General features: G+C 38.9%; 1 protein-coding gene across 1 annotated transcript in view; it reads right to left on the bottom strand.

Annotated features, from left to right (window-relative positions):
* Nucleotides 1-19673, bottom strand: part of LOC139728927 (ceramide synthase 1-like) — a 35602-nt gene extending 15929 nt beyond the window's left edge. Inside the window, exon 1 of the mRNA XM_071639856.1 lies at nt 19227-19673. Within this exon, the coding sequence (XP_071495957.1) occupies nt 19227-19466 (240 nt within the window). The 5' untranslated portion in view covers nt 19467-19673. The remainder of the gene's footprint in view (nt 1-19226) is intronic.
* Between the last annotated feature and the right edge of the window lie 912 nt (nt 19674-20585).

The following is a 20585-nucleotide window of genomic DNA, read 5'->3' as shown; positions in this document are numbered from 1 at the left end:
TGGTCACCATTTATCCATCATCATTGCATTAAAAGGTGAATATTAAAAATTGTATACTTTTCTTAGTGAAATGTCAACCCCTGTGATTTCATGAATCCTGTAAAATTTGATTTGTATGGTTTTACCTTACATGAAATCATTTCAAGTTAATTTGAATACATGTGGCATACAAAACTGCAGTGGTGTGTGTAACAGAGGACATCATTGCCGAGTGGAGCTACTAACAGTATGAGGCAAGAAGACGGCATGGCATGGGTGCACCTAGTATAGCTTGACATGAAATTTTTGCGAATTGAAGCAGACATCCTTTTTCACAGTGCGATGAAATTTGTGCCTCTGGCATTTTCTGCGTCTATAATGCAGAAAAGTACTTTTCGTGTGCATTTAAATCCTGTGAATCGTTTGCTATACAAATGATGCACAGGATAGAGTGCGTTAGTGGAGATGTAGCATCTCCACTAACGCCACGAAATAATCCTGTGCATCATTTGATTTATAAAATGGGTCGAAAACTAACAGCATTTTTCACGTACCTTTGTGGGCCAATACCAGTCACCTACATGTAGCACTCGCTCAAGAGCCAAACATTTACGCACGTCGCACTCGGAAATCCCGCACATAGTACTGTACGTATAAAGAGTATACGTACGCCACACATGTTATGCACACAAGAAAGGCCGGCCGGCAGCCCGAACTAGAAGTTGTTTACAGGATTGACAGCGCGTATAGTAGCACGCGACGCACTTGTAACAACTGATTGAGTGCGCACTGCTAGTGTAAACATTGTGACGTCAGGCCGTGCATGTTAAGGCCCCGTCACACTACAGCGAATGCCCAACGAATGCCCGCCCGACGTATGCCCAACGAATGCCCGCCCGACGTATGTCCAATAAATTTGAAAATTTGAAGATATGTTAACATCCATTGGTAATACAGTTGAACCTCTCTTATCCGGCCTCCCTTTATCCGGATCTCTCTATTATACGGACGCAATGATTTTTTAAAAATAATTATGGGAGGAAAGGGAGATTCCCAACTCCTTGAGAACTCCTACACACACACACATGAATTACATATTATACTTGATACATTTCTTAATAGTTATTTAGGTAAATAATCCCAAGAATTTATAAAAGAAAATGATTTCATTCTTGCAAACACGAACCTCTATTTCGGGGTCTGTTACTGAGTGTAACAATGAAAAGGTTGCAGTATACACATTACTACATCGGTACTACAATGGGCTACTGTACATGTGTACCCGGTATGTATATTATGTAAATGTATAAAGCATTGAGTCTCCTGTATCCGGCCACATCCCTTATCCGGATGAGCCCCGGTCCCGACTTGTCCGGATACGAGAGGTTCAACTGTACTAGAATAGTTCGTAACAATAAACATGCTTGGCGTTCTTTGTATTCATTAGCTATTTGTCGGGATTCGCAGAGATACGCTGGAGCCGATTTTATTTTTTAAACATGTCCAAAATCTCTAGCGCATCTCTGCGAATCCCTATGAATAGCTAATGAATTCAAAGAACGTCAGACATGCAAACTGTCTTCACATTTTCGAATTCGTTGGGCTTTCGCTTGGCATTTGTTGGGCATTCGCTGTAGTGTGATGGGGCCTTTAGTGAGAAATTAATGCAAGCACACGTGACTCATTTCAGCGCTTCCAATTGGCTACATTCTTGAACCCATTTTATAATCTATTATAATGCATGCGAACATTTGGCTATCAAAAATCATTGACAGTGGCAAGCAAGTGCCTGGATGCATATGAAATTCAAATGCTGACCTGCTTTATAATGAGCTTTAAAAAGAGGTTGACATTGACATTGTACATTGTAGTTGCATTGAATGGTGTGCTTTTTCACCAAGTCTGATGTGAATTTTTGAGCAACGGTCATGCTCATATAGATTTACTCATGTACAAGACCGTCTTCCTTAGTACACATGACACAAGAGGCAGAATGCAGCTTAAAGGGTGTGTACAGTTCTGGTCGAGGTGAGGATTTAGCTTTTAACGTTTTGCGACATACTCAGAAACCACTCTATGAGATGTCAAAGAGCATGCAATTCTAGGGGTATCAAAAGTTTATTTGATGAAAATCGCTTTTGAAATGGCTGAGATATCCAAAAACAAGGTGAAACAAAGAGATCCTAATAAAAGGCGTGGCCTGTCGCCTTTTATTATTATCACTTTTTTGGATATCTCAGCCATTTGAAAAACAATTTTCATCAAATAAACGTTGAATCCTTCTTAAAATTACATGCTTTTTCATATTTCACAAGAGGTTTCTCATTGTCTCACTTAGAAATGTTCAAAACGTGAATCCCCACCTCAATCAGTACTGTACAGTCCCTTTAAGTCATGGGTAAACAAAGAAAACACCCCCCCCCTCCCCCGAAAAAAAAGAGCGTACTCTAAAACATGAATCAGCAATCAAGCACTCCCCATGAATCTTCTTCACACATCACTGAAGTCTACACGCTCTGTCGTGCAGAATAAATATCACATCGATACGAGTAGATGGCTTTTATAGTCTGCTACTTCAGAGACTGTGTCTGTCTTTTTCCAGCGACGAAGCTACTGAGAGTCAATGAAGCTTGCTGCAGCCAAAATGCAACGCTGTAGGAAAAGTGGTCGGCGAAACTGGAGGCACTCATCATGTTTAAGCATCATGAGGTGCAAACACCGTAGCAAAGCCACTGCAAGTAATCTTGTCGACACCAAACCCGGTCTCGCTGATTGGAAGAAGCAGTCACAATTATTGCTCCAATCATTGCAGATTGAAGGGTACACAGCACTTTTACCACCATGCATGATTACCAGCAAACACAAGTCATCCGACATTAATCTACATCGGATGATATATTGTCAATTACACCAGCTATTCGCACAAGGATGGGGAGGTATCAAATTTGTCAAGCTTAAACCCAAATAATGAGAAATTTCATATATTTGTGCTGCACGAAGACTGTCAATGTCTTGTGCAATAATTGTCTCTTTCAAATGTAAAAGGAGCATATATTTTAATAAAGAGTATCATTTTTAACATAACACCCCAAGAGGAGATTAGTTATTTCGCTTTGTTCATTGTATTTTCTTCACATAATGAACATACAGGTTTGGTGGTTCCATCACTTCTGCACCCTTTATAGTTACCTCTAACTGACAGCATGTAATATACTACATATTGATGGGACTATTAAAAAAAAAATCAATGCTATTGGGTATATCTCCAATATTAAAGAAACAGTCTCAATTTGCTACACAAAGCTGATTTTATTTTTCTGATCATTGATACATTTATTTGGATTTTATCTCTTTTTAATACTACCATGATAGACACTTGATGATTTACCTATAATCAACTCTATAGGGCATGCATTTAATCACATCCCTACACTGTACATAACATGTACGTATATGTACACGTACAATACGGCAAGCCAGTTTGTAGTACATGTATTAATTTCTATAGGTTTTATGGAATGCTATCAATGGCATGAAAAAAAAAAATCTAGCTCTTTGAAAGTTGAATACAAAAACCTAAAACTACAATAGTGTGCTCTCACCTTAAAACTTGGTCATGTGGAAATTGTTTGTAAATTATTAGTCTGTTTAGGGTAGCATCCTGACCAAACAAGCTGGGAAAAACTCTGCGCTATTCTTTGTGATCACTGGATGAAATTAACATGCACAATGCATATCATTTGGGGTTTTTAAAGATATGAGACTGTTCCGATGCAGCACAAATGGATACCACATGACTTTAAACATGAGATTATTAGTTGTGTAATCAATTGAGGGTGGTGAAAATACCTGGTGCCTTTCATACTTGAAGTGAATGATCAAGGTATTGCATGTACCCGAAGCTGAGCGCCAAAACTGAACAACAGAAACAAAGCAACTCCACAGCAATATCCAGGCAATTCTGACTTTTGTAACAAAGGGACAACATCTATGTGCATTTTGGACAGATTGGAGGGGGTCTACAAGCTGGGCAGAACTAATTAATGATTTGTGTCCAAAGCTGATCGATCTGCCCAACAAAGGGACAGTGGTGGTCAGAGTGCAAGGGCTGGAATGACACCATCTGCCATCCCTTTGGCTCTTAAATCTCTGCTCAGAAGACAAAGGATCACAAAAGGATGGAAGGGGAATGAGCATGAATGAGCCTTGTGGAATTGTTGAATGGCTTCTGGCCAAGCATGAGGCCAGGCACTCCCCCTTTTCAAAAGAAAGTGTAATCCCTACTGATGAGGGATTAATGCAAATTACCCCCCCCCCCCACCCTCCAAGAACACACACACAGGAAAAGATTTCCAACAGCTGAGCATGCAGGCTACATAAACATGTAACAAAGTATGAAAAATATTGGTAGGGATGCTTTTTTACCCACGCCGATGAAAATCGGTAGGGGGTTATGTAAAGGGTTCCGTATGTTTGTTTGTTTGTTTGTTTGTTTGTTTGTTTGTTTGTTTGTTTGTTTGTTTTTTGTTTGTTTGTTTGTTTGTTTGTGTGTTTGTTTGTTTGTTTGTTTGTTTGTTTGTTTGTTTGTTTGTGTACAAGATAACAAGAGAACGGGTAAACGGATTTGCACGAAATGTTCAGGGGATGTCTGGATAATGACAGGAAAGAATCGATTAGATTTTGGTGATAATCGGTTGACCCTCGCAAATTCTGTGCGACCTTAAAGTTTTGACCCCATGGTATAGTGACCACTCCGAAAATTTCCCGTTTCTCACTTTGCGATTTTCCGCTACCATACGAAAACATAAACTCCCAAACGATCGGACTTCGCTGCTCAAATGTTCGTAAGAATTCCGAAATTTACGTTTAGGCCTATTTGAAGGACTATGTCCTTCTGGATTTATGAAAGTTCGTTCTCCGTCGTCACAAACTGGCCCGTATTTTGATGATTTTTCAAATTAAAATTGATTGTTTTTTTTCGTTGGAGGAGCATTTGCTCGGTCGCAGTCACACTGCACGATATGCGCGCTCAATGTCAATGCGTGTGCAAGGCCGCTGAAAATGCATCGCGCTCTACCCTGTTGGTGCAAAATAGCATCGGGGACGTTGCGGCGCTCGTTGGTGACCGAATACTGGTGCAGTAGACATTTGCATTTAACCCTTGCATTGAATAATTCCCGTAGACACTAATCATAGGCTGGGTAATTGCCTAGGGGGTACGTAAATTTTGTTTTTCTTTTGCGCTTTTGTGGATACCATCAAAGATCGTACACTCATACGACCTTTGATATCAACACACTCTCGGCTTGCTATAAGCAAAATATCCCGCAAGAAAACGGCGTATTTCTCGATTTTTAGCGCTTTTTCGGCGACCCATCGCGTAGACAATACTCTTAAAACTGGACTTAAATCGCGCGCGCTTGGAAAAGTTCCGAATCTGCACTTTTGACGGTGGAATTTGGGATTTTCGATGGATTTTTGGAGGAGACTAAAGGACTTTCCTGTGGTGAATGAGTGTTACCGTATGTGAAATGATGTGATTTGCGTGTGATGTGACTGTAGAACCAAAGATCGTACACTTCAGTGTACGATCTTTGGTAGAACGCACTGGCTGGTGATAAAGGACACTGGCAATTAAGTGACCGAATTCTGGTAGATGACCGAATGCACAGTATGTTTACCCCGACTTTGTACAAGGCGTGGGTCTGCCGCCTTTGACGGCCCCTCTCTAGTTGTTTGATTTGATTTTAAAGACAGCCCTAATACCCATTAAGGTGATAGTTGCAAAGGGGGTTCCAATGTAAACAATTGTCTACAATACTTACATTGTATAAGATCTTCGTAATCCATGTCCCTTCGTCAGCTACAAAGAATACCGAGCTGAGTCACTTTCTTCATTTCATTTTCTTTGATATTGGGGGTTGTCTGACACGCTTATTTCATGAAAATACTAGTTTGCATTTGGGCAATTCCGTGAAAAATGTTACCTGAGGATGGAAAAATGAAAATCAAGCAACAACTTTGTTTTACCCTGGAAAGTATTTAGGAAGGGTCATATCAAACTGATATGATGTAAAAAAATTGAACAATTTGGAAAAAAATTATTTTTTTAGCTATTGAAATCGTGTGTTGTTTTCTAAGACATTGCAGAAAAATTCAGTATAATTTGCATGTAATTCTTCTGAAGTAGAAATTTTCCCTATAAAATGACTTTCAGGCAACCATTTTTACGCTATCATAAAGCTGATGACTCATTTTTACATCATCCTTCTTGGTATCGAAAGAAAATAATTCTTTTTTGAAAGATGAGCATTTCAATTTTCTGAATTTCCACCTCTGTCAAAGTGTAATGTCCGTAACGTTTTAGATGTAAAAGTTTTTGTAATACACTGTGTTTTGGTCTAATTTTGTTCTAAATTCAAACGCAAAGCTAAAATGTGATATCACACAACATATCCATGCAGTTTTTCGGGAACCTGCATAATTCCTTTTAAAAAGCGTTACGGACATTACATAACCAATGTGTTACGGACATTACACATTTGTGGTAAAAGTGTTAGCTACGTATGATTTTGAGGAATAGTTTATATTCTACCCTACAATATTGATATCTGTCACAATGAATGCCCCAGCCCTTGTATGAAAATCGATTTGGGACTTTACTCAGCAACAAGTGCAGTGTTTCAACAAGGTTTTGACTAATCTTCTGCATTCCTCTATTACAATCTTATTACTTGTATATTCTACTTATTTCTGCCGTGAAATACATGGATGCACGCTATCTTACAGCAACAGCATATCAAGTTGAGTAATTATACTAGTATGATGGCAAGAATGTATGTTAATACATTGTTAAAGAAGAGAAACAGTCAGAAACATCCCTGGACAAAGCCTTTTACACAATGTATGGTCAGTTGTGGTCTGACTTGTCTGTTAAGGAAACACAGTCCAACCTCAATATCCAACCATATCGTGAACGGTAGCCATCTGGATAAAATGATATTGCTGGATAAGGGAGATATGCTCACGCATGACACTTTATTAATTAAATTGTGTAGGATATTTTTAATTGACTATTCAATTAAATGAAAATTTCATGTTTTATTATTCAATAATGTGGAAATCAAATGGAATGTGAATGAAATACACTTCCTTATTATTCCATCTAGCAATGCAGTATTTTGGTTGGTAGAAATATAATGTTTTACCATAGCGATCAACGTTTATGTACTGAATTACAATTACTTTGTAAAGAATAAAGTTTTATGTACTTTACGTCATATTTTGCACCAAATTATGCAAAGAAAATCATGTACCAGCCCGTGTCTGGATAATAGAGCAATCCAGAAAAGTGATTGCTGGATAACTGAGGTTGGACTTTATGTAATGAGGATAGTCCATTGATTATGAAAATTTCTGAAAAGACAAGGATCCATGAATATTTCTTTAAGTGTAGTGAAGGAGAGCTATTTTTAGAACAGGATGGTATCATAGTATTAGACCCTCTCCCACAATTGGTCAAGAACACCTTTCTAGCTTCCAAGGTGATTTGGAAGCAGAATAAACAATATTCTCCAAAACAGACTTTTATGACCCTGGAAAAGACTGTTGTACTTCAACAAACTGTAGGGAAAAAGAAAGTAAAACTAAACATTCATAGTGTAAAAATACATACTGAGCATTTGTTGAGCCATTATTATATGTGATTTTGATTATGCATTTGTTTTGATTGAAATTAAAGTTCTTTATTTGTTCAGAGTTATGCTCAGTGATGGCAAAGTAGATGTGAATAAAAAGTGTAATGTCCGTAACATTTCTTTAAAATTACATTTTTGAGTAATTACAAGTTTAAATGTAGTAGAAAGTGAAAAGGCTGATCTATATGTTATTTATAAATCACAACTGTATTGCAGGCATTAAATAAGTTGATTAAATTCCAATATGATAGAAAAGTCAACAAATTGTTAAAGTAGGAGTCTATATTGAACAAATAGTCCTCAAATTGGCAATTCCTGAAATGAAAGATCTCATGAAAGGGCTAAGGCAACATTGTCAAATGTGTACTGATTACCATCCAAGTGAAAATGATAAAAAAAATTAATACAAGCATGTGACTCCTGCCACTTAATGAAAGTGGACAAATCTGTAATGTCCGTAACGCTTAAATGTAATGTCCGTAACGCTACAGTTTTGGCTCTAGGAGGGACATGCGCCATCTATTTCACTAAATGTGATTTTATTTTCTTTAAACATTTCTTTACCTTTCAATTTATTCCTACATTGGTCTTATTATGTGCTTAAACTCACAGACTTTTCAATGATTGCATAGGCACGCAAAAAGTCATGTCCAAAAAATGTAATGTCCGTAACGGCCAACAATTTATGCAGTAAGTGCCATATGATGTGGAGAAATGGATTGAAATTTGCACTGTTTATGACTTAGCCTCATATGTGAATGATTCCATTGTATGAGCTCAGAATGAAAATATTTTGTTATCTTAATGATCTTTTGAAGTTGCAAATTTTGTCTGAAATGTAATGTCCGTAACGCTGGAACTGCCCACTTGACCAAATCCATGACTTTCAGATTGTGCTCCAAAATAGTGATGATCTGAATATTAACAAGCCAAACTGTTAAGCAACTTCAGTATATGCACACTGAAAAAAAAAAAAAAAAAATCACTTGACAAAGGGCAAGGTCTCTGAAACTTTATGCAAGTGGAAATACTGTAGGTGTAAAGCATAGTAAGTTTCCGGTGGAATTTTTCTGTTCTCCTGCTTTTGATATACTAATAATTAAATCAAGCAGTCCCTATCTGAAATGCTGCCATTGTTCAAACTTTTTCTTGTGAATGCAAACAGACAGGTACTGTATTTCTACCAAATTCTCTAAAATATCATCATATGATTCTGCTGCTTTTCTGATGAAATGTATGAACTGTAGGTCTACACAAATCAAGTCATTGACATGACAACTAATGAACGTTTTGGTATCTATACATGCTACAACTGTACACGTATGCATCATGCACATATCCTCTAACTTTGTCTTGTCAAATAACCCCAACCTTTCAGAGTACTTGCACTACGGTATAAAACTACACTTCAAGCTCTTGCTGGTACCTTTACAATCAAAGAGATATATGCTAGTTCATGTTCTCTCCTAATCATAACCCACTGATCACCCATTACTACTGTTATGGCACATGCTAAATACAAATAATTGTTTCCTAGATTGGATTTGAAGAAGAAATAATCAATAACATGCTCCATATACAACTGTATGACAACAAATTAACTGTTAGTGGTAAGCTCAGAAAAAAAGAGACAAATTGAAAGAAAAAAGTGATTCTACCTGTACAACAATTTTCTAAAATGTGATTTTGAAATATCTCAAGGTTAAAATAAACACTGAACATACAGATCTATATCAACCATAAACTGTCTCCATTCTTCAAAACTTTTCTATCATGCCTTCTACTACTCCTAGCAAAAAACAAAACAAAACACAACAAAACAAAACAAAACAACAACTTCTTACCACACTGAGGAATGTAAAATTAATATCTTTACACGAATGTACAATTGTACGTGACCGCACATACAACCATGTACAATACTGTAAAAGTGGATATTTTCGCGTGACTAATTTTTCGTGCTTGGCCGGGTCGGAAGAGTTTTGCGTGTTTTAAATTCCGCGGAATCAAGACATCATGCACAGGCACATATGGTAAGCAAAAATATTCGCGTGCTTTTATTTTCGCGCAAGTTTCTGGTTGCGCGAAATGTGCGAAAATTTCCACTTTTACAGTAGACCAACAAGTACAGTGTAGGAAGGTCTACCATGGATATGTACCAGGTCCCGTTATGACATTTGTTCCTGTGACAATTGCTGCCATGAAATATCTGCATGCTAAGCCAGACATAAAATCTACCCATAAACATATTATATCCCTAACCCTAATCCAAATCCTCACATCAAACTAAACATAAAATCCTATCACAACCCTAACCCCAAGTCCTCGGAGGGAAATCAGAACGGAGCAATCATCGTGGGAGCAAATGTTGTGTCAGTACCAGGACCACAACATTGCCACAGCAAAACTGACTGCAGTGTCTAGCAAAACAGACAAACAAACAACCCTGCCTCCCCCCCCCCCCACACACACACATACAACGTATAATACAAATCTACGAACATGTAATGCGCAGTGTACGTAAAGTTCTAAATGCTTTCCGCTCATGCTTGCTCAGATGTATAAGTTTTGAAGGTGCCTGATCTCCATTTCAAATGACTCTGATTACCACTTCCACCACAGCATGGAGCAAACAATACATTGGATCATTGTACTTTACATTTCAAGAATTTTAGTCAAATTTAGCCACATTTCACTTTTGGGTATAATAAAACATGACACCACCTTGTACCTATCCATGTATGTTGTGTTACTATTTTAAAGGGGGTGTGTTTTATATAACCCAACCATCAGTCTGGTAGTGGTAGATCCATGCATATTGTCAGTGAAGTACAGTACAAGAGTGTACATTGTACCTGGTACGTTGTAAAGTTGAAAGGAAGTCAACTGAATGCCTATTATTGATCACGTGGCTCATCTGTTGTATTACGTACTGACCCATTGACTGCATGGTGTGGAATTGACAATGCTTGCATTCTTGTTGTACAGTATAGTATTAAAGCATTTAACTGTGCATGACTCAAGGATTTGTCACACTGCTGAAAGGAGAAGTCTGAAGACCCTGTCATTCTGATGTTGATTACTACTGTTTACCACTGGTTTGTTTTATTCACTTCCATCTGACAAGATGGCTGGATAGCCCATATTCAGCTGCACTACAGTTGTAGCTGGTCTTCCATGGGGTCCAGTTGAATGTACATTGTATGAAGGCGGGACCACTTCACCGGGTTGAACACTTTGCTCTTTGCAATGACTGTACTAACATGAGGCGAGATCTTTTATGTGCACGAGTTGTGACTCTCTCACACACGAGACCTCCATTTTACTGTACAATTTGTCCTATCCGAGGGACAGAATGTTTTGCCTGTAACTAGAGGGAACAGTATGATAACACACAACATTGCTACAGGTGGGACCCTGGAATTGAACCAGGGTACTTTGGATTATGAGGCAGAGGTGATACTGACTGAGCTACTGTATACGTCATATATTTCGCGAGTCTAAATTTTCGCGAATCGGGAATCCCCAACAATTTCGCGAGTGGTTAAATTCGCGATCGTGGAGTCCTGTACTGAACGGAGAAATGTACACGTGTACGTCACATCCACATCGGGATCAGAGTCAATATTTTCGCGTGTCTTTAATTTCGCGAATAGCACCTGACTCGCAAAATTAGCAAAAATAAAAACCTCGCAAAATATTTGGCATATGGAAACAGTAACTCACTGCCCACAGTGAATGGGAACAGTGATTTAAAAAATGTTTTGAGCTATCACATCTGATGCATATATGTGCACATAGTACATGATTGTACATGATCATGATTGTATGTGATACATGATCAGTCACATCACATCCTACAAACCATATAAAAATGGGTGCTGTTCGTTATTCCGAAAGTTCGCTATTCCAAAGGTTCATTATTCCGAAGATTTGTTAATCCAAAACACACAAATTCCCTATACCTACTTAGAGGTTCGTTAATCCGAAAATGAAAAAGGGTTCGTTAATCCGAACATTTGTGGCGTTATTCCAAAGGTTTGTTATTCCGGAGATTCGTTAATCCGAAAATGACATTCGGAATAACGAACCTTCGGAATAACGAATCTTCAGACTAAAGAGCCTTCGGAATAACGAACCTTGGGAATGACGAGGTAAAAATGTTGCAATAAAGCGTAAAATATCACTATTTTCTCACTTAAACCATCTGTTGACAGTTTATTCCAGAAACCATTTTATCAATAGTTCCTATTTTGTAATTTACTTATTACAGAATGATTATACCAACTGATTAACATTTTTACATCGTTGTCTCTATCCCTAACTGACATTTTAGAACTATTTTGAAACACTAAAGCAGTGATTTTTTTTTTTCCATCTGCAAGTGGTTAATAACGCATATTAAATGGGTATGGGCATTAAATGATATCAGATGTATAACGGATTATGGGCAGTACAATCATCCAAATCATAGTCCCAACCATACATAATATGTATAGGTGGGACTATATAATATAGTACTTTATCATATTATTATAATATATTATACTGTACCTACCAGAAAGAATAGCATTTAGTTTGAAGGCACAGAGTTAGGGATTGTAAACAGTCCACTTGGAGAAATCGAAGTTCAAGGCCTACTGAACAAATAAATAAAGTGAGGGAATACAGAACGAGATGAACCCTAGTAACAACATACTATGGTACATGTAATCCATAATTTCTTGCTGTGAACTGTGAAACATAGTACAGTGTGTAAGTACAATGTACATACAGTGTACAATTGTATGTACAATGTATACTGTATTACATGTACGTGTAGCTGGGTTATTTTTGCATACAGATGTTTTGCCAAGGACAAGGTCACAGACATTCTCCCGAGATGTTGTTTTTGCAATTTGACATCAGGCTATTGAACTCACATGCTACTTTAAGTGTACATGGCGATCATATCTGCACATAATGATATTAAAGGAGCCCAACAGTGACTCGTAAAATTCACCAAAAAATTAAACCCATACGAAAATAACAGCTTTTACAGTGACATCAATAAATACTGGTAAGTCACTTATTCAACCAGGTTTGCATATAATCTATAGACAAAAATATTCACAGGACAGTCTAAACATGGAATTCCTACAAACGTGATGGTAGAGGCGGGATTGCCAATTATTTTGTTCTTCTATATTTTGCTAAATGGGTCAAATTAGGGTGCGTTTATGCTTCCATTCTGGGGGCCAAAATCAGGCTTTTGAAATGTGATTAGTGCAAAACACTGTTGCGTTCATGCTCATTTCGATAGAAATGCTGATTCAAAACGCCGATCCAAAATGCACAAAAAGGTGAATTTTCGATCACGTTTGACGGGGAAGCATGAATGCAACAGCGCTTCTAAACGTGTTTAGAGTGACGTCATCTAAACGCCTTTCCGGTTCTCGTGAAAAAGCGCGCACCCGGCCAGTTAGCTACCCTGGCCTGTGCAGTTTTCCCATGTACTGTGCATACGCATATACCGGTATGTCTTTCCCAGCTGTTCTCCCAGGCCAGGCCACCGATCGAAGCGCGCCCCCCAATTTGACCTGCCTCTACTGAGGTCAGCGAAGCAATCGCAAACGCTCTTTCCAAGGCTCGAAGAAAGTGAGCATAAACAGTGCTCCCGTGAACAGCGTTTTGAATCAGCGTTTTGAATCAGCGTTTCAAAACGCTGATTCTGCCTTCGCAAATTGAGCATAAACACACCCTTAGTTTATTCACAATCACATTGCAATGTTTGTAGTTTCCCTCCATCACATAAACTGTGAAGACTAAGTTTTACTGTAACAAGGTAATCTGTTGTAACAACAAACTCAAGCTCATAAAAGTAGGCCCAGTCACATGACCTTTGAACTATAATCTCAACAGCATATTTTAGAGGGATGTTTGGATTCTTCTTTTTCTTTTCATTTCAGAGATTGTGTAGCCAAGTTAACCACTAATCTTTACCAAAACACATCACAGATTAATAGGATAAAGAGTTTGTACAGTGTGTTCAAGGGCCTAGTATGATACCCGATATATGCAACAGCTATTGATTACTACACTATACAAAAAGAAATTAATTTGCCAATAGCAGTATAATATAAGGAACTAAGTCTGTCCAATTACATTGTGAGGTTCCCTATACAATGAATTAACCCAAATAAGACTAGTCCTTGGTGTACTCGTGTAAGTGTCTATGGAAAATGTGTGTTATAGCAAAATCAGCCTGTCCTCAGCGGGTTAAATGGGAAGCAGTGGCTCTTGTGCTCAGTCTGTGCAAGGAGAGACTGTACATATGTACTAGGCGAGGTCTGTGATTCTGCAGACAGATACTACAGTGTATGTACCAGCATGAGATGGTTCAGCCATACTGTACCATTCAGACTTTGTACAGTATGAAACAGGTAAAACAACCTGTTAAGCCTGCCTATTTACACTGTGCACACAGCAAGCACAACACTGTACATTCATATGATACCAGTTTGGTATCAGCACCTGAAGCAGTCTATGAAAACAATGTGCTCAACTAGCCAATGCTTTTGGTTTTGTGGTGATTTTCTTCTTCTTTTTTTGGACAATTTTAGCAGAATAATTGTGTGGAATTTGGAACATGTACATATTGCCAACTAAATGATGTTTCTCAAGTATTTTTTTTTTTTTTGGTTTGTTTTTGAGTATCAAATCTGAAAAAAAAAAGAAGCTTATCATGAACAGACAATACACTTTCTTTCGTTTTGTTTAGTTTTTTTCTTTAAAGAGAAGAGGGGGGCACTACATGGCATACCCGTGTACTGGACAAGAGTGATGTCCCTTCCATAAATAGTAATTTTGAGCATTCTTCTACTCGTGTCAACTTAATTTTAGGAGACAGATATCCTTGAACGATGCTTCTAATTTTCATATTTTGTCTCCATACAGTAGTATCTGTGTGTACACATTGTAGTCATACCTGGATAACTTTCAGCCCAAATCCCTACGAATGTTAGTACTGACCAATGAATGAATGATCATACGCATAGATTCATACAATGTAGTTATACACCCACACAACTAGTACAGGAGTGCAGCCCCACAGAGGAACAAAAGTACAATGCAATGCTATAAATGCCAGTGCAGGGAAATTAGCATAATTTGGAAAGGTGGGACTCCAGGTAGCACCGATATGAATGTCCTATTCTAGAGTAGAAAGTCACCCATAATTTGACCCACCCCACTTGAATAGCCCAACCAGACGTTGTGCTCGATGTGTGAAGCACATCGACTTCCGTATGTACCGGTACAGCAACTCATACTGTACATGTATGGAAGTCCGCGACTTCAGTAGGTACAGCAACAGGATTGTGTAAATTATTGTTGAATTGACCATACAGTACATGTAAATGCCGTTCCAAACAAAGTTCAACCACCAAGTACAAAAACCATTTCAGACGCTTGTGCATGCATGCAGTTGTATTTTGGCACAGAAGGTCAAACTTTTGCCTTTGGTGCATTTTTTTTTTTTTAATACTAGAAGTAGAAAATATGTAAACTTGTGCTATCCCTGACTTTGCTACAACACACATTTCCCATTGACACCTGCCCGAGTAAACTTGGGACTCGTCCTCAATGGGTTAAATAGGTCTGTAGGAAGAATGGGCCATGGCCATCATCGGGTGCCCCTAAATCTGAAATATGGAAACTTACGTACTGTAACTTGACTAGATTCTTAGGTTTATAGTACATGTACCATAACAACATGGATTAAACTTAAAAGTCTAAGAATTTACACTAGAGTCTTCAACTTTAAGTCTTTTACAGCCCTTGGCTGTGGCAGTGGTGGGCCCTGTCGTTGTACAGAAGTGGCGACATTCTAAGCTATTACGTCAGTATACAAATGACGCACAGGTCTGAGTGCGTCAGGCAAAATTGTGTGCATAAGGTAACTATGGAGTAACCCACGAGGCGAAGCCGAGTGGGTTTTGGCTAAATTCCATAGTTACCGCATGTACACTATATTCCGACTGACGCATGAAAAGACATGTGCGTCATCTGATTTAATATAAAATGGGTAATGTTCTTGCCAAAAACCCATTTTTCTATCATATTACCGGATGACAAAATTACTGGATGCATTTTCTTTTGGCTTGGCATAGACGAGAGTTCGAAAACCATGCATCAATTTTTACTGGATGAATGGTTTCTCTTCAGAACCATGCATCAGTACCATATAATATACAAATAATGACTGCTATGAGGGGCACAGTTAAAATTATGGGCCCAAGGTGATGTGAAAACCATAACTATACCTGAAGCGAAGCTGAGGGCATAGTTATGGTTTTCACATCACCGAAGGCCTACAGTTGTACATAATTCAAACTGTGCCCCGAATATCAAGCTGTCATTATTTGTTTTATATACCGAAAATATAGATTCCGAAATATAGATACCAAAAATATAGATTCTAGTCTCTTTTACAGCACTCGTAATCAACGCTGATCGACAGCGCAGCGGTCATATCATTGGTGCATACATATGAGTGATCTATGTGTACAAGGTTGCGACACTGACCTACACTGTATGTACACTATAGTGTACATAGGTCAGTGGGTTGCGACTGTCTCCAAACCTATTTACAGGGCACAGTTGATTCTATGCCCCGGGCACAGTAAATCATGACGTCATTTTGATCAAAAATGGGGCACAGCTATTTTCGTGACTCCACTTTTAACCAATCAAATGAGAGGAATCTATATATGGGCAAGTCCAAGATAACGCGCGCATTATGTACATTTGTATGGGACATTCAGAGACTTTTATGACCTGAAAAATACTGTTAACGGCCTTTGATCACATTGAACTTTATCATGGTGATTGATATTTAAGAGAAGTATAATCAGGGGTCGCACTTAACGTTTTTTTTAACTAGCCAGGCGGACTACTTAGAATCAATTTTGACACTGAAGCAATATTTTGGCTAGCCAGACGGACTAGTTACTTCAAAATTTTATGATTTTTAGCTAGTCTGACATGATTTTGGGTGGCCAATGGCCAGCGGACCATCGCCAATTTCGAACCCTGATAATCATGTAAAAAATGGCGAAAAATGACCTTGACAATTATATTCTACAAGAGAAAATATGTGCCGTTACGTATGGGACCAGAAAAATGTTGTTTTTTTGAACATTTTTTTCAACCTCAAAACTCTCTAAAAGTATTTCATTCTACAACTTGAAACTCACTGTGATGAAAGTCACAACACTCTAGATTATCAGAGGTTAGTTTCAAGTCATGAGACAAAAAGCACTAATTACAGGTTCTAATTAAAGACAGACGTGACGTGTTACGTACTGTATGGGACAGTTACACTACGTATGGGACACTTTGTCCCCCATTCATTTAGTGTGCGGAGAGTCATGTTTATGGGTATTTTGCATAACTATTTAAGCAGAATCAGTTGAAACTACTCAAATACTGAACCAGATTGTCAAGGGAACAATATTCCCCAAATATTTACCATCATAATCATATTTAATCATATTTCATAGTTTTTATGACCAACCTGAGTATGCATGCCCTTTGTCCCGCATTCGTTTAGTGTGTGGAGAACCATGTTCATGAGTCTTTTGCATAATTATTGAAGTGGAATCAGTTGAAATTACTCAAATACTGAACCAGATTGTCAAGGGAATCATTCGTTTAGTGTGTGGAGAACCATGTTTATGGGTATTTTGCATAATTATTGAAGTGGAATCAGTTGAAATTACTCAAATACTGAACCAGATTGTCAAGGGAATCAATATTCCTAAGATATTTACCATCATAATCATATTTAATCATTCATATTTTATATTTTTATGACCAACCTGAGTATGCATGCCCTGTATTTAATATCTGGATAGTTACTACTAAAAAACTGAATAGTAAAGTGTTTACTTCGATTGATGAAGGGCAGTTGTGTCCCATACGTAATGCTGTATTTCACATGTATGCAAATGAAGCCCTTGAAATTTACACAATATCATATTTTCCTCCGTGGAAATCAAAACTTCAGCTCATAAGCCTCAAAATGATAGCAAACATGTCAATATTCAGCAAAGATTAAATTTTGCCTTCTTTGGGGACCTTATCTTGGACTTGCCCATATGAGGTATATAATAAAAACTAATCACTGGTTGTTTAACCAATAGGAGTCTCGTACTGAGTGCGCGAACCTTTGTTACAAGTACGCGTACTCTTGCCCAGAGTCTTGGTCTTGCTACAAGTGCGCGATAACATGTTTACCACTGTGACTCAGTGTGCGGCCAGTAAAAATCAACACATAGCTCTCGACCAATGAGATCGCAGGATTCTCGCTACCCATTCTATAATGAAGGTTAATTACTTCAAATAACTTAGAGGCACGTGCAGTTAGTGGTCACTGTACTAGTGTAGACAGAAAAATCGGTCTGTCCGGAGGAGTCTTTTGTCATTTTTAATTTAGACTTTATCTGCTCTCCTCCAGTGTCCACATGAGGGGATTCCATGAAGCCAGACGCAATCTCCGCGGAACATCTGTCCTAGATATCCCAGACGACCAGATACAGACTGATCTTTCGGTCAAGACAGGGTCAGCGCAGGGGTTTAATATGCCAAGGCCAAGGGCAAGGCCAAGGACGAACTAAACGTCTAAGCCTAATTTATAAGGATAGCGATAGGGCATGGACAGTACAGTAGGCTTGCACATGTAGGCCTAGACAGAAAGATCCGTCTGTCCGGAGGAGTCTTTTATATTTTGACGTTATCGCTCTCCTCCGTGGACATGTATAGGATCCGTGAAGCCAGACGCAGTCTCCGCGGAACATTCCCCGACGACCAGATACAGACTGATCTTTCGGTCAAATGTAGGCCGGCATACTCGTGAAATAGGCGTGTCCGTACTAATACATGTACTACGGCAGCTCGCCTGTTTATACTCATTAATTCAGCCCAACCGTGTGGCGCACATCGGTAGGTAAGCAAGGCGGTAGGGCTTCCTTCCACAGTATGATACTCGTGAATGCGGCCCCACCAAACGGCGTCTACGCGAGATTGATACAGCGGTGGGGCCCGATTTCCACAGCATAGCATCTTTTGTTCAACTTTTTATTCTCAGAAGGACTCCCTAATGTCCCTTGACTAATTTAACAGCCAATTCAACCATAAATACAACCCTACCTAACCCTAAACCCTAACCCTAGGCCTAACGTTAGGCCTAACGTTAGGAGATAAATTACCCTTGCTTGCTAATGCACCGGTGCGTGCACGCGCACTTCGGTGGGGCCTATTTCACTTTTTTGCCTGTAAACTTAGGCCTAATGTTAGTCAGTTAGAGTCAGGAGTAGAGATGCAAATGGTGGTTTAGCGGTTTACCCAGCCAGGCCAGGCACTGGTCAGTGATTGTCATTGACATTGTGAATAGTATTACTATTAGTAAAATGTACAGAGGTCAGAGGTTAAGCAAAGACAAAGTACTTGCGGACGATTGCCGCCGGTACTACAAAGTACAACTCAAGATTAGCTAGATTCTCATCTCACCTTGAATATTAACACTGTAAGAAGAGTTCTTACAAGAGTCCATACCACAGCCAAGATCACGGCTGTCTTTACTTCATCCATTGTTATGTAGCTATACTTTCGGAGTTCGTTAAATGTGCCTTCTGATGGTTCGGTCCGATAGTATTCTGGCAAGTCGGTGACGACCATCCGTATCAGTCCCACATAATCAGGATAGGGAAAATATTCCGACCACGACCACGACATTGTTGTTGCTGTCATTGTGGACGATTGTGTATGTTGGCAAAGTAGAAAACCTATCACAACGACTTTTCTTCAGTCGTTATCTTCCTCTTTCAGCACTCAAGGACCCGAATCATGGGCAGCATTACCGTCAATCCGAGAGTAATTTTACAAAATTCAATAACACAGTTCTTCGGTACGTTGAAGCATCCGCATGACACGATCTCCTAGAGATCCTATTCCTATCCCTATCGTACAACAGGCGAGTGTATTTCTCAGCTCGTCACCACACCACTCGCGATGCACTGTGTGTTCACGAGCTATCACATGAGTCATCGCCACACGCACGCACACTACTAGAGCAGCAGTACAGGTACAATACTATACACGGCCATTCAACGCGATCGCATCGCGATTGCCGACCGGTCCGTCCGTCCCGTCAAGATGTACAAAGAGACGTGGTGCGATAGGTCCAGATTGATCATGTACTAGTATGTTGTGATGGTGTGTGTTGTACACAGCGAACAAATAAGAAAATAAAAGGGGGTGGGGCTACAAATCACCCCACACCGCATTGACGAATTACCATTTAGATAGATAATGTTTTAGAATATAGTAGCAAACCCCGTTCTAAAATTTTAAATTTAAAGATGAAGTCATGAAATATATTAATCGCCCACCTAATTTTCTGTGAAAAAAAATGCAGAATTATTGATACATTTCTTTGAAAGTATTTAACAAAATACGATTCGACACCATTTTTTTTTTTGGCATCTACGAACGGTAAGCACTATCTGGGCACCCGTCCCGCTTCATCATGAATATTCATCATCTACATGTATCCGTAATACCGTGAAAATACATACTTTTTTCATTTCCCGGCAGCGTTTTTACATTTCTCGGCAAAACTGAACATTTTACCATCTCCCGGCGAGACGTTTTAACACTCCCCGTTGATGCAATTTTTCGACATTTTTACATTTACCGGCCATACGTTTTGCACGTATCCAGCGTTCTGCCATTTACTAGTACAGTATCTTACTGCCTGATGAATATTCATGATGAAGCGGGACGGGTGCCCAAATAGTGCTTACCAAACAAACACCCCTAACGCGAGATGGCGCTGCAAGAGTTTAAGCTGATGGGCGTGTCCATGTC

Source organism: Diadema antillarum, unplaced genomic scaffold, assembly GCF_040938485.1.
Source record: "Diadema antillarum isolate AM-2024a unplaced genomic scaffold, OU_Dant_1.0 seq00000205_RagTag, whole genome shotgun sequence".
Taxonomy (NCBI): domain Eukaryota; kingdom Metazoa; phylum Echinodermata; class Echinoidea; order Diadematoida; family Diadematidae; genus Diadema; species Diadema antillarum.
Note: the sequence above shows the minus strand (reverse complement) of the source record. Positions and strands in the feature narration are given on the sequence as shown.